Source organism: Lissotriton helveticus, chromosome 12 (assembly GCF_964261635.1).
Source record: "Lissotriton helveticus chromosome 12, aLisHel1.1, whole genome shotgun sequence".
Lineage (NCBI taxonomy): Eukaryota > Metazoa > Chordata > Amphibia > Caudata > Salamandridae > Lissotriton > Lissotriton helveticus.
Genome location: NC_136073.1, coordinates 554,731,998 through 554,756,278, shown reverse-complemented (window position 1 = coordinate 554,756,278; position 24,281 = coordinate 554,731,998). Strand labels below are relative to the sequence as shown.

The following is a 24,281-nucleotide window of genomic DNA, read 5'->3' as shown; positions in this document are numbered from 1 at the left end:
AATGTAACTTTTTTAAACCACTGTTCAAGAAATGCATTTCTACACTCTTGTTACTATAAATGTGGTGCATGTGTTGTATTGGTAAACCTCATTGAGTTTTCTTTGGGTAAAATGTTAACCTAATCAATGTCACCTCCTCTCTTTTATTTATGTACTGCTGCTTCTGAGGATTCCTTGAGCTGCTTCTGTTTATTTGAAAGTCCTTCTTTATTGGCCCATCCATTGCTTCTTATGGCCAGAATTGATCAAGTCCATCCTTTTATTGTCGTCTATGTGAAACGTTTTTCATGTAGCTTGGGACAGGGTTCTGCGAGTGATTGGACTTCATTAGTCATTTAAGGGATCCTGTTCACTTGTTCATAGTTCTGGTTAAAGTAGCCGGTACCTTTCAAGGGGTTCAATCCTGCAAGCATGCACTCTTCTAATCAGTAAGCTAATGAAACCGTTTCCTTACCACACCTGCCTGATACTAGATAGTCTAGGGTACACTCCTCCTGAGTAGTTGGATCGAACATAAATGCATACTCTTTTTAAAGAGTGAAACTACACACCATGCATACAAAAGTCCCAGAAACGTGTTTAAATCAATGCAGAGGTGGCCCCAAAATATGGAATACTAGTGCTTCAGACCATTTAATTTTGCCAATGTATATAGATCTTTCAAAAGGAAAGAAAGAATGTCTGACCTTCTACTAGATTTAGTCACTGGCCTTTTATTCCTCTTCTCTTCAATGAGACCTTTTTTGTTGATTTCAAATTTGAATTTTACGCCTTTTTTTTTTAATGCCACAATGTGGTGTCAATGTTTTCTAAAGCGGGCAGGTTGTAATTTGCACTGTTATGATTTAGATAAAATACCATTAGTGCCCCAGTCGCCAGTCACTGTTTAAGTAATGCTAAGTCCTTTAAAAAAAGTTATAGTACTTCAAAAAGTCCTAGTGGCACACTGGTTTTCCCCTAAAACATTTTGGCTCAAGGCTGACTTTGTCAAGGAAGAGGGCATTCTTTTCTAGCTAAATCTCATTCGCTTGGAGTTGAAATTGAGGATTTGTTGGCAGATGATTCAACATGCAGTGGCCTTTCACTCAATATTGGACAGTATGCACATCTTGCTAACCTGAGTTTAGAAATCCTAATCTTTGGAAAATTTGCGGGTTGGTGCATATGTCAGCAAGCCTTGTGTGCTTATGAGTTTTGTATACAGCATACTGACCAGTTTCTGGTTTCTTGGCCACTTTGTGTCGCTTCTGATATCCTTCTCACCAATCAACCATATGGCCACACTCCGTCAGAGAAGCACACTGAGCAGCATCCCTGTTCTCACACAGACACAGGTTGCATGCACCCAAGTGGCTCTTTTACTAGGAGACCTATAGGCACATCTAGGCACCAATACTAAAAACATAGGCACATGTGGACTGATGGACACCTAAAGATCTAATCACACTGGGATGCATACATCTGTGGATAATGAGCGCATACACCCCTACTTCTCCTTGGGCACATGCATGCACAAAGACCACACATATGCAGGTTGTGGAAAGGAAAAATGTATGAATGTATATTAGTGGAATAACCGGCTTCATGGGCACTTCATCTTCATCTCTCTGCAATAAAAGTATAATTGAAGGTTAGAAAGTCAGTGTATTATCAACATATCACATACCCTAAAACCTGGCCTCTTGGAAAGATCCCAGGTCCTCGTGCCAGCTCCCCTTGCAACAGTTCTCCTGTCCAGCTTGTCAGTAGTCCACTGCCTTCTGCTGCCTGTCTACCTGCTGCCCTCTTGTGCCTCCTCTGCTTGTTTCTTACTCTTTTGCTTTTTCCGCTCGTTTTTCTTCCCTCTGTTCTGCCCTCTTCTGCTCGTTTCTTGACAGTTTCCTCAAGACCTCTCAATTAAACGGAGAGCTCGCACCCCAGTGCCCTGATACCCTCAGGGGTGACAGTGCTTCAGTCTACAAATGCTGAATGGTTGATTTACGCCAGTGATAAAATAATTTAGTCACCAAGTCCAGACAATTATTTGCCTTTTATGGAACAGTCTGCCCTAAGAATCCATGAAGTCGGTCTACTCCTCTGTCTTTGGTTCACTCGTATATATGATTTGTGGCAATTGAGTTCTGCCAGTTCTCTAGTTCCAAAGTATCTTAAATTTGGAGGGCATACCAGATAACTCCATGTGGTGAAAATCATGTTTCCAGTGCCGACCTGTCCACTCACAAATGTCGTTGGAAGTTAGTTCACTTTAAGAGATGGAAGACTAACAAACGAGTGCATTCTCGATGTTTTTAAATACAGGGTCACAACTAGAAATGTGGTATTTGGCCAACATTCTGTGATCTTGGGGTACTGGATACAATGCAAAAAAGTACATTTGGTGTTTTGATGATTTCTATGGAAAACGAAAATTGCACTTTTACTACATAGACAGTTCACATACACCTGGTTAAAAAAACAGCCTCCGTAAAATAGTTATTTTACTCTTCTTCGCTCAAACATTTCGGTTGCCTTACTTTTACATTCTCATGGCCTACTTTCCATAGAATGTGATTTTGTGAAACATAGAAGTAGATGAGAAGTGGAAAAGCACTGAAATTGGTGGAGGACTTTAGTCCAATGTGAACAGGTTTGTTTTTTTATGCACACACCAATAACAATAGATACTGCATTGCCGCATTTAAAGAGTTGAACACCATCTCTCAACAGTGGCTTCTGTTTCTTTATGCATGCGTCTCAAAGGCTACATAGTCACACAAGACAGCCCCCCTCTCCGCACCTCAAATAGATTTCCCAATGAATAGTGCTACTGCAACATAAAACCAAAACATTTGGCAACTCTAAAACAAAGTCATACTCCTAGTGTTTTGATTGTTTTCAATACCAAACCAGTTTAATAATTAGGGATGCCTTTGCAATAAAATTTACATTTCAGTCTGCTGTATTAGGAATTAATCGTAGATCGTCTCGGATGTATTTTGAACTAAACCTTTAAAGGATCTTATTGACCGGAACTGTTGGAGTCAGTGGTGAAGGTAGAATTATTTTGACTGCTGTTACGAGAGAATTCAACAGGTACTATAATAAATGGGTTTTATAATGACCATTTATGTCTAAAGTCCTAAACTATACAATCGACTTTGAAGCCCTCTTAAGTTGCATGTTTCATCTGTTAGTGAGGAGCACCTACTGGAGCATCCAATCGCATCAAGCCTCATTCAGGGTGAAACAACTTCACTAATTTAAGTTTAAAACAAAAAACTGTTTGCTGGAACAAGTTAGAATTTAAATCCCCTAGACTATGTAAAAACCACCTTTTTGTGATGTAGTAGAGTGAATTGGAACTGTGGGCCTTGGTAAGCAGACCACTTTCCACCACTCCCATTTCTCCTTCCCTGCCATTCAAACTTGATGATTTAGCCACAAGCACAGAGCTATTATGGTTAAATTTCTTCTCCCCTTTACGGTAACTTTAGCTTCTTTTGTGCTAATCTTAAATTTCTTTTCTTTCAGCTTCAATTGTTTTTTTTAGATTGTTCCAACTAAGTTCGGTTGTAGCATACACATTTCTTGTTATACAGTAATACTCTGGGCTAAGCATTTTGGCCTTATGTTTTTAAAGTAAGTTTGTGTTGATCTTCCACTTATTAATCTGTATGGTTAAACATCATACAATAGTGCCAGCAATTTACATTGGTCATAACAATTGCCTTCATGGGACCATTCACCTTTTTCAGCTGTTAATATTGGAAAGAAGTGACTCCTGGTTATGTTGTACAAAGTCTCACCTCATCCTTTTTTTTACCATAAAGTAAACTTCCTTGCCTCGGGTATTAGGTCAGCTGGGGGTGAGGCAGTATAATTTGTTAAGTAACAGTTGCTTAACATAGTTTCAGTTTATTTGGAAAGTTTGGTTATGTTCATGCTCAGTGTAGGCTAATTTATTGGCCGTTCTCCAAGAGCGGTCTTTAAATTTGGAGTAGCATGTATATTGGAGTTGGGTAATGGCTTGAACCTCAACTTTCTTTGATTTCTAGGGGTAAAAAGTACACACGTTCTCTAGGGTTCAAAGTATGCACAATGGTTGCTGCTTTTCTTCCGCTGCCCTTTTGTTCTTAATAGGCTAGCTGAAACATTTGCACTTCACAAATGCGGGCTTTTCTTTTGTTCTTTATTTGTATTGAAATCCTAATTCGAATTTTGTTTTACTATCATCTTGATTATAACCAAAGGAATGGCAACCTGTCTTTTGCAAGCTGGTTCCCAGTTTTGTAGTGGCAGCCTCATTTATTTCCATCTGAATTATCTGGCAAACCCTTATCTAGCAAACCCTTGCTTTGTAGATGCTTGTAGGCCACACTTTTAATGGTATAGGGCAAAACGAAGTTCTTATTCAAAGTCTGTTAGTTGAAAGAATTTCAGGCCTGCATTAAAGTTGATTTTGGACAAGTTGTAAACTCTATTGAAATAGGATGTATGAATCTAGTGTTGGTGACCTGGTGTAACCATGATGATTTGGGTTTTTTCTTCAGTTGCTCTAGTTATCATAATGTGCTTTTAAGGGAGCTCAACTGTTCATGATTTATTGACACTAAGTGATTGGAGGAGCTTACTCTGTGTTGGATGACTTGGACATATCTAATTTTAACAATTTCAAACCTAATTGTCTTAGCAATTAAACAGGTGGAGATTGTTACACAGAAAAGCCACTTGTAGACCAAAGACACAGTCGCCTATGAGTATACACTTAAAATGAAGGCTCTACGCTGCTTTGGGCACCATACACTCCTGGTGTGCAGTCAATAAGATAAGAAGTGCCAACCACATTTAATGGTGGCGTATAGAATACACATTAACATGAACTGAGTCAATGAACAATGCTGGTTTGTTAGAATTGATACATTATGAAGCCATTGAAGTCACTGAATAAAATACTGCGGCAGATCTGTGTTTAGTCTGTTATAAACGCCCAACTAGTATGAAACCACTGAGTAAATTAAATGTCCCTGACATTTAAACCTCTAAAGATATGTCTGTTTATTTTATCCTGCATAGCTATTTTCTGCTCCATTTTGTGTAACCTCTTCAGTTCTTTGGCAAATCTGGGTGGCAGCTATCATTTGTTGGCCGGTTCTTCTGCCTGTTACTGAGTAATTTCAGTTTTTTTGATAGTAGCACATGATTTTTTCATATGGCATATGTACTCCATGTCTCTATACTGCAGATGTACCTTTTTTGCTCCAGGTCTCACTGCACAAGCCTGTCCCTCTCCATCGTTAATCTCTTGGACCATCCCTTTTGGCTAGGCTTTTTCAATCCTGTCTTGCCTCAGCTTAGATGAGTATTGTCTCCAATAATACTATAGGCTGTTTTAGTGCATCTTTCCATCTCCAATAGGGTTCTTGCTCTGCAGTGCATTAGAGACCGTATTAGATATGAAACATACACTGAACCATCACATTTTTTATGTTGAATACTTTCTCCTGCATGCATTGTATCACAATCACTGCAGCTTGGCCTGCAAAATCTAAAAGACTGGATGACTACCAACTCTTTAAAATTAAACCATCCAACAAATCTAATATCTCCTAACCCAAGAAACCACACACTAAGCCGACCTCAATCTAAACTTTGTACTGTTAAACCATGGCTTCCCTCCCTCATCTGCTGGTTCTGTCAAATCGTTAGATTTTTCACTCAACTGTTCTCTCTTGTCAATGCACGTTACCAAGGTAGCCCAATCTGCAAATAACTATCTTCACCAACTAAAATGAATAAAGTTTCTTTAACTTATCTTCATTAACTCCATTTTACCAGTCTCCCAGCTAGTTCTCTGATCCCTGTAAAAGCCTTTCTCTAATCCACAGCTCAGTTATTATCAGAGAAAAGTAGGTCAGATTACATCACCCCCATCCTCAGAAACCTATACTGATTTCCTCTTGAAGCATTAATCAAATTCAACGGCTGTTGTCTCACTTTTAAATCTCTTCTCTTGGGCAGACCACACAACCTTGCTGACCTTCTTAACCTCTTTGAAGGATTGAGACTATCCAGGAGCACAAATTCGTTCTTCCTGGAGACACAGAAACTATGGACTTCCCTTATTCTAAAAGATTCCTGCCTCTTATCCTGTCTACATCACCATCTAGCCCTCAAATTACTGGTTTTTCAAGAAGCTATGGAGAATTTGTTTAAAATGTTTGTGACAAACTAGACTTGTTTAAACTCAACCCACTTGTTCTGTAATTGTGTATGTCACATACCCTCATTTTCCCTTGGCCTGAGCTCGTCAGTTATTTCTGGTGCTGTTTCTTGTGTTTTAGGTTGCTTGACGTGTGCTTTTTCAATACAGAGTTCAACTCTTACTTCTCATTTTTCTCTCGTCTTCCTGTTCTTCTCTTGTCCCTCTCTTGATTTCCTGCCCCCCCACTCCCTCTTCCTCCCCTTTCCCATCTTTGCCCTGTTACATACTATTCCCTGCTCTCCACCTCTATTCCTTGTTCTTTGTTACTACCTCTCCTCTTACCTTTCCATTATGCTCGCTTCATTCCTTACCCTCAGTCACCTGTTCACCACCTGACATTTATATAACCTCTGCTCCTTTCACAAACCTCTTACTCCTTCTCCACCCCCACCCCATGGTTCAATTCGTTTTGCACATTGTTTTATTGTTTGAAACGCTTGTATTATTTTGCTACTTGTATATTAACTGTTCTTGTAAAGCACTGCAATACCTTAGATTACAGCCCTGCTATACAAAACTGCTAGATGAAAATTGAAAATGTAGGCACTATCCATACCAGCGCGATATCAATACCTCCCCCGGTACCACCAACGAGACCAACATTACCACCACAAATAGCACATCAATACCACCACCACCACCACTGTAGCACCCCTCTACTATGACTACCACCAATGGCATCACAACCACAATACTCCTACTACTAGCACTAAACCAATACCTACCAATATCACCGCTGATACTTTACCACAAATAAACCACTACAATACCAACATTGTCGCAAAAGCTACTATTGCCAAGAACATCCCAAATACAACTAATAACACCAACCATATCACCATCAATACTACCAGCAATTATGCCAATCGCTGCCAGTATTGGGACAATCAGATACGATCATTACTGATACCACCAATAAGACACCACAAATACCACATTCAAGAGGAATCCAATAGAGGTGGCTTTAATAAACCATCACGTGGAAACCTCATTCCGGCATGTCCACGTTTGTATACATTCCCATATTAAAATCAGGCCTATTGTCTTTGCCAATGCTGGTTTCTTACTGTTCTTTAGATCTACATTTGGAACATTCCTCACTGTTAAAAAGGTGGTAAAGACAGATCAAGGAAGAAATGTATGGATTACTTTGCTCTTACTCCCATCACTCCAAGCCTGATCCTACTCCTATCAATCAAGTACAAATAGAATGTAGATGGGCACATAGACTGTGGTCTCAATCTACGGTGATAACTTTCTCTCACAGGTTACTAGATATAGTAAATTACTATCTTCAGAGTAGAGACTACTTTGTGTATAGACTGTGGTATTAACTATGCAGGCCCAGTTAAAGCAGCTTTGCTGGTATATCGGCCTACATTCTACCTATGATAGTCTTTTATGGTAACCCAGTTTGCAATGTCCTTTTTTAGTTTTTTTTTTTCTGTGCTTTCTAGGGTGTAATCACCTTGCACCTCTAAATGAGACCCCTCCCTGAGTTGTTACCTTGCTGCAAAAGAATCCACTGATTAAACTGTGTACTGTTTTGAGATATGCGCTGCCACAAAAACACCTATTTATTTTCTGTGTACACATTTCAAGGGCAGGTCTGGTAGCTGATAACTCCTATTTACACAGCAGTGCTGCTCCACCAAATGATTACTGGGTATAGATTAGCTGGAAGGTACTGAAACCATTTTTAATTCTTGTGACTTGGTGGCTGGGGCTGCTGTTCTGCCTTGTTCTGGTTGATGGTAGTCTAGCAAAGTTTTCATTTGTTGGGGTTGTGGTTTGTTGGAGCTTGGGACTGATGTTGCCATGGTGGAAGGTATCAAGCACTCAAGCTTATTTGTAACTGTATCACGTCAGGTGGCTTTATTATGTAGTTGTAATTTCCAAGAAACTGGCAGGAGACCGCATTTTGTTTCTATGCTCCATTTCACAGCAGTGTTTGTTCGAGGACATCTTTGTAGAGACATCCTTTTACTCCTCAAGGCTACTGTATGCACTACTATATGCGCTGTACTATGCAATTTGTTTTTTTTACTCTGGGTATATTACGGCTGGTGTAGGTCAGCTTTTCAACATCCATTGTGTGCATCAATGAGTGCTGCTTTTGGCCACAGTTCACCGCCCAAAGCTTTAAGCACTGTAGTTTCCTTGCAAATTGTTACCTTGCTGAGGGAGTTCGAAATTCTGCACATAGTGCTTGACCTGCTATGAAGAACCACGGGAAAACACACTGTAGAGCAAAAGGCAGTGGGACTGAGATTGCTAGCAGAACTGAGAGTTGAGTATAAATATTGCAATATTGACAATGGTTAAAGCTGACATTTTAAGCGCCGCCATTAACTGAGCCAGTCTCTGCACTCTCTAAGGGTAATTTAACTTAAAACATTTTTTTTATCTGAATTGCTTGGATTATCTCAGTCAGTGGTAACTACTGAGCTGCACTGAGGTCCTCTTCCCCGCCCCCCTATGCTATAGGACCGGAACCAGCCATGTGCGACGCAGTCTTAGTCCTACTCCAGTACGAACAGTCATCCCGCACTCCTAGGCCAGGTGCCTCCTGAAAGGGGGCGGGATCAACCTCCTTTTTAGTCACTTTGTGGAATATTCTTTTTTTCTTTTTTTTATGCTTTGAATACTTGGATTTAGGCCAATATAACTCTAAAAATGACCTGCATAGTCAGTTGTTTGGCCCATTACAAAACAGAGAGAATCATGTGACTGTTGTAAAAGAGCTCTTTACACTTTGTCTCCACTTTCAAAACTTCTCCCTGGAGATGGTCTTGCTAGCTATCTGTAAAATGTTCTGGTATTAAAATCCTTTCCCATGTGTGCTTTTTTTTTTTTTTTTTTTTTTTCGCAGTCTAGCCTGGACCTGTAACAAAAATGTAATCTAAATATTCTGTTCAGTTTAATCTAAATTGTACAATTCCCTGAATAGAATCCATTCTTCAGGTTTTAGAAGATTTTGTGGAAAATGTAGCTCAAGGTTTAAACTCCAATGCAACACTGCAGCTTCATGTACTTTAATACATGCTGCATAAGAAAAATGTGATGAAATAATGTAGCCATTAGTGGACCATGTGGGCCATGTACATTGACAAGTTGTTTTTTTATTATACCATGCTGCAGCTGATGTTCCTAAAGATACTCAGATGTCAGTTTATTTTAATCCCGATGCTTTAACTTGAACATAACTCGATTTTTGTGCCAGAACTTGCTAAATAGAAATGGGCACATGGCTTTGTTAAATGGGCGCCTTCAACTTTAAAATGTTCCCCCATGCATACTTCCAAACAAAATTAGAAAATGAAACAATGGGTTGGTGGGTACGAAAGTAGCATATGTCCACTTTCTAGTGAAATGCATTCATCTGGATATTACTGTTCATGAATTTAATGCAACTGTGCTAAGGCATCAGAAGCTTGGAAAGCCGTGGCTGACCTCTCTGCATCTTGACGTCAGACTTTCCCACCGAACCTCTAAGTACCACTAAGAAATCTGTTTATATTAAAGTTCAAGAAAAAAAGATGGTTTGCAACAAAGATATTTGACCCAACTTTATAATTTTAATTGTGTTTATATGGATTATTTTTAGAGTTCACAGACAAACTGTTGTGTTGCTAACAAATGTGCAAGAGAGCCACACGCAGAAGCATAGCATTTCAACACTTTGTGCTTGTTTTTTTCGGTATTCTTGCAGTTATCCACCTGAAAGTGGTATTCATGACAATTTGAACAGTATAATGCAACAGCACTGATTCACAAGCAGTTATAATTTTTTTTTAAACTTTTGTGATCACTTCTTTTTTAGACTATTAAATACAAAAGTAGATCTTAAATCCAATTGTTTTACCACATTCTCTTCATCCCCGTACCCATGCATCCACTACATTGTCTCAGCTTTCTTCTAGCAATAAATGTTGCAGGTGTCTGTTACAGTACTGCAGTAGCATTCCATATTGCGCACGGGAAACCACAATGTGTTTTGTAATGCAGAATCCTGCTGCCACTACTTTGATGTTCTAAAATCCATTTAAAAAAAGTTGCACCCGAGCTTTGGAGCTTAAAAAATGAATGTGCGTTGTCTCCTGCCAGTTTCTGTCCCATGGATGAGTAACATTTGCTGTGTTTGCACGCGCAGTGCGCTACACGTGCTCTAAGTTTCTTTTGATGATTCTCGTATGTCGCACTTGTACTGTAGTATGCACCTGATGACTACAATGGCCTCATTCAGATGAACGATCAAGCAAGGAGTGTTTTGCAAGCACCGAAAGAGTGGGTCTGTTTGTAACTGTTTATAACTCACAAGAAGGTAAGCAGGAACTCGCTGAAGCCAGACCCTCTGCTGGTGGACGGGAAGACACTTGGCTTTTCACTGCTTTGTGGAAACTTTGGGTGTGGACTGACATTCTCCTAATAACTTTCTGTCTTCTTATGGGGTCTGCTTTAAATGGTCTGCATACATACACACCTTCTTTTTTAAGCCTTACTAACTGGGCTCAATGGTGGATCCTGATCAGTAGTTGTGGATGCTTCATTCACTATAATTGGTGGAGGTTAATTAAATACTTTCTTTGCAAATCACTTTGATCCCCATCTAAAAGTGGTAGTAGGGTACCTTCCTTAACCTGCTCCATTTGCAAGTATTTCCAAAAATGTATTTGTTTGCACTTTTCTTTGTTATGATTAAGTATATAACTGTGTAATCATGTTTCAATATTTGTTATTATAACCCATTTATCTATTTTCAGTATGTTTTATTTTGAAATTGTTCTACATCCAGCCATATATTTCCATGTAATGGGATCCTAGATGTCCATCAGATCCATAATTCCTGTTCTTTTTCTGTATAATATATATTATTTTTCATTGTTTTAATCCTACATGCTTGTTAGATCCTTGATCTGTTTATTTACTGTAAGAAATTGGGTCATTAGTTGAGCGGAGGGGGGGGGGGGGGGTAAAACCATAGCAGGCAGCAACCACAATACTTAATGGGGTTTTTAAAATGCTCATTTACATCTTCTGTTTATTAAACTTGCATATATTTTATCATTTATTTTATTGTTTTTATAAACTCAACTTACAAACGCACACAATTTATAAGTTGTAATGTAAAGGTATTCCCGATGACTTGGCTGCTTTGTAATGATTCCTGATCACCACCTAGATAACTAATGGGTTGGGGTGTAGGGGAGAGTGGCATGGACTATTCAGGGCTTAAGTACTTGAAAAGTGTCTCTGAAAGACGGCACTTTCCAAATGTACTAGGCAATGAAATGTCTATTGCAGTGATTAAAGTGTAACTTGTATAAACGTCAATGCTGGAAATTGAAAGGAAACCATGAACACCACGTTATGTCAACATCTTGCACCATTTCTGTACTTATTCTCTTGCCACCTACATGTTGTGTGTAGAAATATTGAGTGGAATTTCTGAGCAGTGATCAGTCCTCGTGGGATTTCTCAAAGATATTTACAGCTTATTTAATTAAAAAATAATTGTAAATTCAATAATTTGCGAGACCCCCCACTAAATCCTGTTAATTGGCGAGGGCTTTCCATGAGCGTTTTAAGAACACTGCCTTAAAATAATAGATTCCCTTCAGTATCTGTTAAACACTCATATTGTGGCATTTACAGAAGTGTTGTCCATAAACCTGTTTCAATCTGTACTACATGCATCTACAGGTAGACGTCAGGGATTTTGGGCATTTATCTCAGAAGTGGCCCATCCCAGATCCTCGTTGTTTTATTAAAATACTTATGGGAAAGAAGCCTTTGCATTGGTTTATCTGCTTAAGTTTATGAATTTTGGGAGAAGTATAGGTTGGCTGCTCCTCTAATGAATTCCTTTGTCACCTAGCAAAAGGCTGGCAAATAAATTAATGGTTGCATTATATTAATATGCTAATAGACTTCAATGAATCTGGTGGTTCAGTAAAGGTTGTCCTTTGGATATCTTTGGAGTCAAAATTTGGGATAACGCTATGAAGAAGCTTAATGATTAATAGATACTGAGGTTCCACAAAATGTGGAGCTGCTTCCAGTTTTGGGAACTTAAATGTTTCTTTAGAAAACTTCAGACATTTTTTTTGTATGTCAATTGCACTGACAGGACCCCAAAGCTGAATCCAAGCAAATAGATTGGTTTGGAACAATAAATCTTGTTCTGAGTCCACGTGAATCTATACAGGCAGTTCACTTGTAACCTATTGTCATAAGGAATTATGTTTTATTTGTCTTCAAGTGGAGGCCTGAATTCTGGCATCTGGTTCATTATCTTAGTAATGCATACAATATACTCATTTAATGGACACCAAAGCATCTTTTTTTTTTTTTACCAAAATAGTTTTTGACTTAAACATAATCATCTGCAGTATGACTTAATACAGACTAAGATGAGTTAAAAAGGAAGTCCTTAATCTGGATTCTTGGTGTATTCTACCGTGGAAATGTGTTGTAGATTTGGAAATTCCACATTCCTTGTTTTGCAAATTTGCTCGTATTTAATAGCACTGCAATTTACAAGACCTAGATTTACCCAATCTGCCTGTTCTACATTAGATATACATGTCTTGAGTGATTTAATAAATCATATACCCTCTACCTCTTTCTTGAATATTTATTTAGTTTGTTGATCACATTTACCTGCTTACGCTGTCCATTTCAGACTGTAGTTCTTCAGGATCATCCTAGATAATGACCAAGATGGGAAAAACCAAAAAATGTTGGCTCATAGGGATGTTTCCATAACTGGGAAAAATTGGAAAATGCCCAGTTGTTACAGTGGCTAGACTTCAAGCCCAATTTTGTGCATGTAGATTTTCATCTCCGGTTTAGATTAACTAGATGACTGTTCAAACTTTTCCGGTAATGCGTTTTTGTGCAGTACTATTTGTAAAGTGTATCCACTCACCTCCCACTTCTGGGCCTAGATGACTTCATAATTTGCATCTTTTCCCACGCTCCTTACAGTAACATCAATGGTATTTTACTAGTGGTGTCATGTACTATGAAACTGCTGGACTATGATTCTATGTTCCTTTTCCATTCCATTTGGATGTTTTATAATGTTTGGAATGAATTGTATTACATTGTGTCCAGTGAGTTTGGAATTCGCTGCTGTATTGTTTGGTGATGACAAAGGTTGGACCAGCCAGGGCCAACTAGATTTTATGAGTCTGATTAGAACCATGCATATGGACCTGTGTGGTGAAAGGCATTTATGGTCTTACATTTGGTGGGGCATTCTGTTGTACAGTGAGGCACTTTGGCTAGCTGTTAAAGTTTGAGGCATCTGTGGCCATTATTTGGTTGTATGAAATGTTACGTGGGTGTAGAAAATTGAAGCTGGCTACCTCAGTTTAGATATAATCTTCTGCTATTATCGTGCCCTTGAGTTAACAAAATATTATCCAGCTATATAGGTTGGAGCCATTTTAGTGCATTATGGTGAGGGGTTTTCTAATATATTTTGGTCTAGGGGGAAATGTAACTTTAGATTGATGTAAAGGTGTCGATTTGGGATGACAACTTCGTGAAGTATAGTGTTTGAAACCTTTGTGTGCCAAGTCTTGTGCTTTTTATGCAGTGTGTGGAAGGCAAGAGATAAAACAAGCAACTCTTAAATCCTGGTCCCCATTTAAAATGTCCCTATTGTGCTTTTGCAGACCAGCTGGGAAGGGTGGGGAGCAGCATCAGGTGAGGGATAAGTGTTAAAGAAGAGGGGGAGTGCAGCACACATTGAAGAGAGGAGGAAACCGCTCTAAAACAAATCCTTAAATCAGAGTAGTGCATTACACTAGTCAATCAAAAGGATCATTAAGAGACTGTTCTCCAGGGGAGGGGTGAACACAAGAAAGCAAGCCTTTGAATAAGAAGCGAGTGAGTGACAGTAAAGCTAAGGGCATACTGAAAGTCCACTGTAAAGTCATAATAGATCTTATGCAACCAGGTTGTTTTTGTGGCCTGATAGGTGAGAGCTAAAAACTGGGAGTTAGGAATTCTGTTGCTAATTCGACAAAAGACGTCTATAGTTGCCAAACCCATCTTTGTCTTCACCGAAGCAGTCTTGTTTTCTATATGAACTTTAAAGTTCTGGGATTCAAGACCATAATCTCGGACAGGTTTGTGCCAATGCATTTATCTTTTAAGTCACTTTTTGCATTTTAGGGTACTTAACTGAAGCTTCAAATGTACCAATGTTATTTAGCGTAACCATGTTTTTTCTCCCACCTATTTATTATTTTTTCTGTTGCAGCTCCGCACAGATTCCATCCTCGTGCTCTACAACTTCAGTGGCCGGCCAAGCGGAGAAGCTCTGGTGGCCTTTCCCAGCGTGGATATGGCTAGGAAAGCTGTGTCTGAAAAACACCGGCAGCTCATTGGAGGAAAGAACATTGACCTTTCTCTGGTCTAATTTTAAGGCTAAAACGAGTATAACGGAGAGCACTGTGCCTTCAAAAGAACACCATGCGGTAACCCGCTACTAATGATGAAACTCCATCTTGAAACCGGACCATGAACTTTGTGGGAAGGCGGGTCACTTCCCCCTACGCTACAGTTGGAAGCGCGTGCTACGCTTCTGCGCAGCTCCAATATCCCATGCATGTGCTTTGTTTAAAAAAGACTATTCTCGAACTGCTAGACCCACCATACGAAGAAGCAGTCGTAACCGCACTTCAAGTATGTACGTGGAAAAAAGTTCAAATGAATTGTTGCTTGAGCATGTGTGCAGAATAGTTTAAGTGGAACGTGAGCGAATCATTTTGCAGCATGTATTTACGAGGGCGCGTGCAAGTTTGAGTTCTGTGGATGCAATAGCAACGGGAACAAAACTACGACGGCGAGCAGTGAGACAAAAAAATGTCTGAAGTGGCCGTTGATCAGACCCTTCAAGTTGAAGCGACATCCCCTCCCCAGCAATAGTACGCCTACAAATTGTGGTGTGGCCAAATGGCGTCTAGGAAAAACGTACAGCTCCTTGTAAAGCGGGTGGGAGTTAAGTGCTGCAGAAACGTAATCCGAAAAGCCATATGTCTGTTTTTCTTTTACCCCATTTACTGCCAAAAATAACCGCATTAATTCAGATAGCACATAAACGTCGAGTACTACTAAGTTATATATTTTTTATTTAAGCGTATTAGCTTTCCGATAGTAATGCAGATTTGCTCTAGTTTATGTGCATGCAATTTGTTTACATCTTTAAACTTTATTTGTATATTGCAAAGAAATGAATTTAAATCCCTAGTGCATGTTATATTTTCTATTTTTACGTGTACATATATACATAAGCTAAAAACATTAGTTTTGTCATGTAGCATATATTATACCGTCAAAGATATCTGCTGTTGCGCACTAAATGATTTCATTTTTTTTACTGTGTATTGATTAAAACTTAAGTGCAATATCAGCAGAAAACGATGTAAAGACTTGTTGCAACGTATGGATGCCTGTGTACATTTATCATTTTTGGTTTGTGTACATTTTTTGAGTAGAACATTAAACAGATCAATATGCTTTGTTCTATTAAAAACAAAAAACTAAATAAAGATGCCTAGGAATTTACCTATTAAATGTCATGGTTTGAAAATGTTCATTGAATCTTTGAAGGCACCCTTGCACAATATATGCATCGCAATGCAAATAGTTGAGTAGTGAAAACCTTATAAAAGTTGGTGTTTTCTGGTGGGAGGGTCTTTGCTATTATCCCCTTCCAAAAGTTGCACAACAACGTAGAGGATGTGGCGTTACAACCATAGCAGCTATCTTTGGGACTTGGGAGCCGGGTTCAACAGTCTGCAGTGGCTAAATCTCCAGTTCTGGATAAATCGCAATCTCCAAGTGCTTAAAAAAAATAATGTGGCCTTGTGTAATGTAACTGGTTCTCCTGTAAAGCACTACAATATCTTCAGGTTGAGTTCACACTATATAAAACTGCGGGGGGGGGAAATGAAGTAGTAGACGGTGGCAGTGATTTAGTGGAAGAGCTTTACGGAACCTTCATTTTTGATCTAGGGACTAAATGTTTGGAAATGGAATATTGAATGTAATGGATTATTGGGGGGGGGGGGGTTATGGAGATACAGGGTATGGTGAAAATAGTTTTTTTTTGCAATGGATGCCTGATTAAGGTATACCTTGTTGGCACATTGATTTAGAAAAGAAGAAAAATGGTTATGGTTTTTCGGTATAACATGTTCATATGAAAAAATGATATTTTGATTATAAAAGTCCACAACAAAAGAGCAAAGGTAAATTATAGAAGCATTATGCATCCGATAAGACCGGATCCAACATAGGAAAAGGAAAAAGACCAACATCCTAAAAAAATTATCCAATTAAAAATGACCTCTAAGGTGGTTTTCAAGATAAGGCTATTTCAAACATAGTGTCTGGTAGGCGGGGGTGGGGGGTGGGTTGTGGGTTGAGAATGTGTGACCCAAGGCAACGGCCCATCAGTCATTCATCCAATACTTGTAGCCCAGGATGAGTCTGCTCTTTTGGCAAGTTATGGGCACCCAAACTAGAAAACATCAGTCCATCACTCCTCACTGGATTCTTATTTCAAAAGGGAAAACAGCTGCCCAACATTGGCTATGAGCAGGCAGTCGCAGAGAATTTCCCATGCCTGAGCATGTTCAGGGCTTTACAGTCTGATTTCGGCAGCGCCCCTTCATATTTGGCCAAGAAGGGTAGGGAGATATCCAATACATGGACCGCTGCCACTGGGCCAAGATTAGAGCTGGGTCTGCAAATCTTGTAGTAACTAGTTCATCCTTGTGTTTTGGGAACAATCCCAATAGGCAGACTGCCAGGGTTTTGTCAAGGTTGCGATCCATGGAGGTCTTAATACCATATCCCAGTATGGTGTAAGTTTGAATGTGAGGGCCAATGATTCCATGGCCATATCAAAAACTATTGGTGAGGGGATAGCCCTGTGTTGTGCCCCTTTCCACATGACCAGTTTCAGAGATGACAGTGGAGTGCCAGTCTTAACTCGAGCCATTGCGGCTGTTGTAAAGGTGTTCTGCCAAGAATCCCCCCCACCACCTAGCCCCATGCTGGTCATTGTACCATATAGGAAATCCCACTGCAAAGAATCAAAGGCGAGGCAAAGATGGTGGGAGGCTAGCTGCAGCCACTGTTTCCTCCTCCATCTCACTCGATGGACCGAACGATCGACAAACTGCTGCATGACCTGAGGGAGCCAGCAAGCAGAGCAGAACGCGGCTGATGGTGAGATGCCCTGGAACTTGCACGAAGGATTACTGCACTCGTGCTGGGGAATACCTTCGGATCAAGCAAAGTACCCTGCGGCAAGTGAGGAGGGCGCTGACCCAATGAATGACTACAAGAGGAGAGAGAACAGCGAAAGGGCGAGTCTCTGCCCCCACCCGGCAACAACGGAATGCACGCAGGAGGCGGCAGTCCAGATGGCAACAGTGTTACTTCGTTGGAACCAAAGCAGTGCGGCGGAGCTGGTAAGAAGCAGCGCAACACTGTTACGAAGAAAAGCGCTACGAGCCTGGGAGCAAAAGTACAAGCTGAGGGGGGGCTGGCCCAACCAACTGCAGCCTCAATGTTCGCTAATTTAAAAATGACTTCATCTGAGAAATGCAGGAGGAAGGGGGACAGAACTTTAATGGAGCAAGGGAAAGAAGTTGCTGGAGTTGAGTAAGAAACCAGGAGCTCCTCAACTGATAATGTAGGGGATCTAACATGGAACATTTTCCTCTCAATTAATGCAAGGCAGGAACTAACTGAGGGGGAAAAAAACTCAGAAGGAATAGAGGAGCAAACCCAACTAACACCTAAGGTGGATGAGACCTATGCCAAAAAGACCGGCATGGGGGCAGAAATCGTGCTAGAGAAGACCCGGCCAACGCCACTGGGCATGGGAATGTCTAGAAAATTATTGGCACAAGCTGGCATCCGGTCATCAGAAAGCCACGGTGTGGAAAAATTCTATTCATTAACTGAAGAGTTTGAGGTATCGGAACTGGAGGTTAGCTCATAAAGTGTAAAATCTTATCTGATGATAGCTTCAGCTCCTACTCTCAAATGACGCAGAAAAAGATGAGGGATAAAAAGAAAAACATGAAGGGAGGCATTAAAAAAATCACAAAGAAGCAACTTAAATGGCATTACTCCGATATAAAGATTACGCCTCAAACCGAGAAAGGAGACCACCTGACCAGAACGGAAGAACCCTTCCCTAGCAACTATCTTAAATTCAATTCAGAAAATGCCGGAAGAGAACAGAAAAGAGGGACTTGGAGCCAGGATTGCTGCGAAACCAGTTCAAACTGGAATCTGCAAGTTAAATATAACATGCGGGGTGGGGTGTGGCCGAGCGGTGAGCAAGATGGCTGCATGAAACCGACCAGCGCCTGGTGACTCGCCAAAAGCCCCAAATCTCTGCCTGAAATCCGGCAGTAGCAACGGCTCAGTAGCGTCCCCCCGACTCAGCAAGTGTTCCGGTGTCGGGAGGTATGCTCCGATCCTTTCTGTGCTAAGGGAGGGCCCCGTGACGACACCCGGCGGGCTGTAACCCCTCAGGGCCTGATTGCAGCCGAAAGCACCGTCCTCTGTTTCCAGTGTCAGCCGGCAAGAGTGGGAGCACATCGGCGTGACCGGCTGAGGAGGCGCGGGACCCCTGCGAAGGGTCCGCGGCGGTCTGTCCGACTACCGCCCCCCCCCCCCACCCGTGGGGGCTATGCTGAGCCGACCGGCTCCAGTGTTGCTGGTGCAGTGGGCGGCCCGGGCAGACGGCCCGAGAAACAGGCGATCGCAGCCCGCGAGACGGTGGCTGGGAGGGCCCGCGGTGAACGGGGTCGGTGACTGGGGACACCTGCCCCACTGCCGGCCCCACCCCTCGAAGGATGAATTGAGCCGACCGGCTCCAGAGTTGCGGGGGCCCCGGGTGACCCAGCTCGCGGTCTCACGTTGCGGAGGGGGTAAGGCCTGCATCGGCCAGGGATCGGTCGAGTGCTAACTTGGACTGTTTCTGGCAGCGCATGGGGCCAAGAAGAACAGGCTATCCCGGCAACTCCACAGACCTGGATTGCTATGAAGTACTGGGTTTTTCAGAACCCAGCGGTGCCTGGGAACACACCCTAAGACTTCGAGTTCTTCCTGTTTCAGACTACAGAAACAGTCTTCTTGGTGAAGTCAAAGATCGAGTTTATTGGCTGCAGCCAGTAACAGGTATCCTAGAAGTACAACACTGTGTATATTCTCAGGATACTGCTCAAACTTACAAAGCTAGCCATCCCTTTTATACAAAATATTATGCTTTAGGCAAACATTCCTTATTTTACAGTTGACCATTCACATATTTTCACTACAAAGAAAAAGCAGAATCATGATGACAAGCTTATTTTCAGTTTGTCCAGCCCACAATCAATTACCTGGCAAGGCCCAACATTTTTCATCAGATATCGATGGACCCCTAATAAAATCGGGCACCTCCTCCTCGTAAAGCAGGTCATAAAGTAAGGAACAGACAGGTGTGTGTAAGATTAGGCGTGGTTTGTGTGCGATGAAAGGTTTATGACATGCTGTGCCTTGATACTAATCTCGATCGGCCACTGGGAAAGGAACTGACCGAACAGGTTTGGCTTCAGGCAGTGGAGTCAGCTTGCCCAGGTCACACACAAGTCAGCATAGGTAAACGTGTCCTTCAGACTCGTTTTTGGCCTTAGTCATCGGCCTATGTGAGGGCAACCACAAAATGGCTGCCGTATACAAAATGGAACCCGAGGGTTCAGGACGGAATCTCTAATTTCAGGGTGATTTCGTCACTCGAATATGACGAAAATACTTGTGTGTGGTATACTAGTCATTCTCGGTCTGTTCATACCGAAATCGTCATGATTCGACGATGGTTATGACACGGGTCCAGAATTTTCAGTACCACAGACCCTCCTTTTGCCCTTACATAGGCAATTAACCTATACTCATGCTAATCTGAGTCCAGGTCTATATTCGTAAAGTCATTTAGATGTTGCTGTAGCATCATCCTATTACTTAGCTCGTCTCTCGATACAGGTTTCCTTACACATGATGCAGCACAAAGGCCACATATAGCAGGAGCACACTGCACGCACAGACAGAACAGGAAAAGAATGGCTAAGATCATCCCAATGACCATCAGAATCTTCCATCCCCAGGCAGATATCAGTTCCCAGAACCACCCCAGCAACGACCAATCTCCTTTATCCACATGAATAGATTCGGAGATCTTATGTAGTTTGGAAATGGCCTGGTACACTGTCGGAGCGTTATCTGGAATGAAAATGCAGCAACTTGATTGGATCACTTTACATACCCCACCTCGGTCTGCAAGTATGATATCTAATGCAACTGTTCTGAAGAGTCATAAGGCGATCCGACTGGAGCTCAGCAGTCAAGTTACTAAGGGCACCGGCAGTTTCAACTACGGTGGACTCCACTACTCTCGTTAATTGTCGAATGTTCCTGCTGTTCACCACAGGTCCCCAAAACGGTAGAAAACCCTTCAAGAAATCTCCCAATTCTTGTCCTGCAGTATCTACTTTACTGAAGACACCTCTAACTACCCTTGTCTTGTGGTAATCTGCCGCAGCGGTGTAGGTGGGAGGTAACGGGAACGAAACAAAACATGTGCCCGAGAAGTCAGGGGTCAACCATGTGTAGGCTCTATCGTAGCAGATGAAATAGGTACCCTTAGCTGCTAAGAACGAAGGGGAAGTCTGAGACGCAAAAACATATGTCTCATTACAGATACTCTTCCCTAGCTGAGCTCTCGGATTCTTACCATTACCCTGCAGACAGTAGTGACCCTGATGGGGTACAACCCAAATCGGGGAGGATCGCTTTGCTCGCTGTTTCTCACCCAGAGTAACTCCATATCCGGTCACATTCCATCCAATATATGCTAGTGTCTCATCTCTCAGGATAGTCTCATAGGAAGTATCTTCCCTAATCATATCCACTATACCCTTCACTAGAGCACTATTCTTTGGATTATCTTTTACAGAACGTAGGGGCTGGACTTCATGTGCATAGATGAACATCGTTCTGTATGCCCACACAGAACCATTATGGCTGAAAGGCAGGACCAGATAAGGGATACCTTTATCAGTAGTATGAGGCATAAGACCACACACCCAACAGTTAGTCGTGTTTATTACTAATTGGTGTTGGTGCAAAAGCTGAACAAAGGAGTTATTGATAAACTCTAATCTCCTAGCGGATTCATGTTTAGGAAGAGAGTGTAAGGAATGCGAGGAAATAGTGGAAGGAGGTGTGGACGGTGTAGTGGGTGCAAATGTCACTCGAAAGGAGAATAAGACATATCCTATTAAAAACATCACTACACTAAACAACATGAAAATGCATAATATCAAAAAACGTTTCTTGGTCATCATTCTACAAATTTTATCTTTAGGGTTTGCTTCTTTGGCAGGTCTCTCCATCTCGAAAAACTCCATCCTCTCTAAATGCTGCTCGCGATGGTAGGGTGTTCTATGCTAAGGAATGCTTCTGTCAGTCCAGGGCAACTCCCTTAGACCAACCAGAACTGTCGACCTAACGTCTTCAGCTGCACCCCAAAGACTTCGGCAACCGCGACCCTACAGCTGAACCCGGATGGTGGTTCGAAAAATAAAAATAAAAAAGTTTCTCAGATGAGAGAGCTGCACTTTGGGGGGAAAAAAGTAAGGAAAAGGATTTTTTTTTTATTAGTCCATAGTTCTTGGCCTCAGATTATAGCGTCTTTTTCCAGGTAATGTCTGGTCTTGAAACAAGAGTTCAGGCTCAGTAGTGTCCAATCGAATTGGTGGCGGTACAGCTCCTTGCAAAAGATTGTCACTTTCTTGTTCAGAAATTGTTCCTTTTACACGTGTATCACTGAAAGGCAGAAAACGAGGCACAGTTTCAGTCTCTGAGTCAGCGACACCCTCCTGGACCCACCGGTTGTACGGAAGAGGCAAAGGGACCCTCTTGCAATGAACGCCGTGGATCCAGTTCTTCTTTTCTTCCACTCGAACGGCTGATCTCGTTGAGAGAAGAACTAGATGGGGGCCGGTCCAGCGGGGCTGGTCATTCTTTGTTCGCTGAAAATTCTTGACCAGCACCCAGGATCCAGGATCGATCGGATGCCCTGGAGCTTCAGAGACCTGAGGCAGAGTATCGTGCACCTGTTGGTGTAAAACACGCAATTTAGCCGTCAATTCGTACAAATAATCAAGCAGTACAGGGTGTTTGATCTCAATGAATTTTGTCGGCCTTGGCACTCCCCATATGTTGGCCGGACGGCCGAACACGATTTCATAAGGACTAAGTCCCACTCGCGAATGCACAGTCATTCTTGTTGATAGGAGTGCTAGAGGCAGAGCGTCAGGCCATTTAAGACCAGAGCTTGCTTGTATCTTGGCCAGTTTAAGTTTTAGTGTGCCATTGTAGCATTCTACTAGTCCAGCTGATTGGGGGTGATTTGCAGCGTGAAATTTTTGCTGGATACTTAGCCCTTCACATACTTTCTTCATCACTCGACCCACAAATTCACTCCCATTATCACTCCAGACCATTCTCGGCATTCCAAACCTAGGGAAAAATTCTTTGGCAAGGGCTTTAGCTGTGGATAAGGCAGTGTTGTCTTTCAGGGGATATGCTTCTACCCATCTCGAAAAGGAACAAACAACGAGTACGTATTTCAAATTGTTGCACCTTTCCATGTGGATGAAATCTAGCTGCAAAACCTCGAATGGATACGTTGGAGGCGCAAAATGACCAGCTGGAGTTGGGGTTCCCCTACCAGGATTGTATTTCAGACACACCATGCAATTCTTGACCACATTCTCTGCACACTTCGGAATTCCTGCATTTTGCCATACTGGAGCCAACAACTTACAAATCCCTTTCACACTGATGTGAGCCATTCCATGGGCCATTGTAACCACTGCAAGCACATACGCATCGGGTAGCAACCATCGCTGATGCTCTGGTAGTTCAACCCAACAACCATTTGTATCCAATTTGCCCGTACTCTCTCTCTCTCCACACGTTCAACTCTTTCTCTGTAGCTTCAGCTTGAATAGACTTCACACTCTCTAGACCGAAAAATATATGATCCCCTCCCAACAATAATCATTACATTACCAAGTCCCTTATCATTACAAATAAGCAGTCGGTCGGCAGTGTAGAAGGTTCAAGCGTTTATTAGACAAACACAAACTCTGCCAGAGGAGCTCCTTGCGACCTGACCCAAAAGGTCCGCCAAGAAGACTGCTGGCACATTGTCAGCACATCACATATATACAATTGCGTTGGCACCGGCATGGCCTAACATGGAAAAATACAAATTGGTACAAGCTAGTACAGTAATAGGAAAGCCCATATAAGGCACACAAAGAGCTCCTGATTTCGCTCAGGCAGCAAGGTCAGACGGGTGACTCCCTTCTGTCTTCTCAGAGACAAACCACCCTGCACCCCTCCCGGAATGTGCTTATCGGCCCTTCCTCGGCTAACTACGACCTTGCCGAGCCTACCGAGCTGAAACAGCAGTTTCTGCAACAGTTGGTTTCTTTCCCAGGAGCAGGGCCTTTAGAGCTAAGGGAGAATAAGGCCTGTGCATGTACGATATTAAAGAGGGCCATAATATGGTATTCATATAGCGTAACGTGGCATGAAGCTAAGTGAAAGAAAATACCGTAAATACTAATTATGCATGTCTACAGTGTGAGTTTAGTGACACCATGCTAATCCTAACATATCGATTATCAATACTACGTGATCAGGAATCGATTCTGGTACCTCAAACCCTCCTTTTAGCGTGGTGGCGCTAAATGATAACAGACATCTACTCCTCAAATATTTCTTCATCGATGATCATCATACCATGTACCTCTTTCTGCAGCATTTGGGCTTTAACAGCGATAGGGGATGGAACACACAGAGTGGTGATACGGGAAGCACAGTAAGAACAGCAGGCTGGACCACAGTGCATCAAGACACAGCACGTGAAAATGATGGCAGCAGC

General features: G+C 41.8%; 1 protein-coding gene across 3 annotated transcripts in view; it reads left to right on the top strand.

Moving 5' to 3' along the window:
• The window catches only part of ESRP2 (epithelial splicing regulatory protein 2), a 139,922-nt gene extending 124,090 nt beyond the window's left edge, over nucleotides 1–15,832 (top strand). For all 3 annotated transcript variants that reach the window (XM_078669230.1, XM_078669233.1, XM_078669231.1), the window contains 2 exons: nucleotides 10,455–10,565; nucleotides 14,517–15,832. In XM_078669230.1, coding sequence (XP_078525356.1) covers nucleotides 10,455–10,544 — 90 coding nt within the window. In that variant the 3' untranslated portion in view covers nucleotides 10,545–10,565; nucleotides 14,517–15,832. The remainder of the gene's footprint in view (nucleotides 1–10,454; nucleotides 10,566–14,516) is intronic.
• Nucleotides 15,833–24,281: the final 8,449 nt, after the last annotated feature.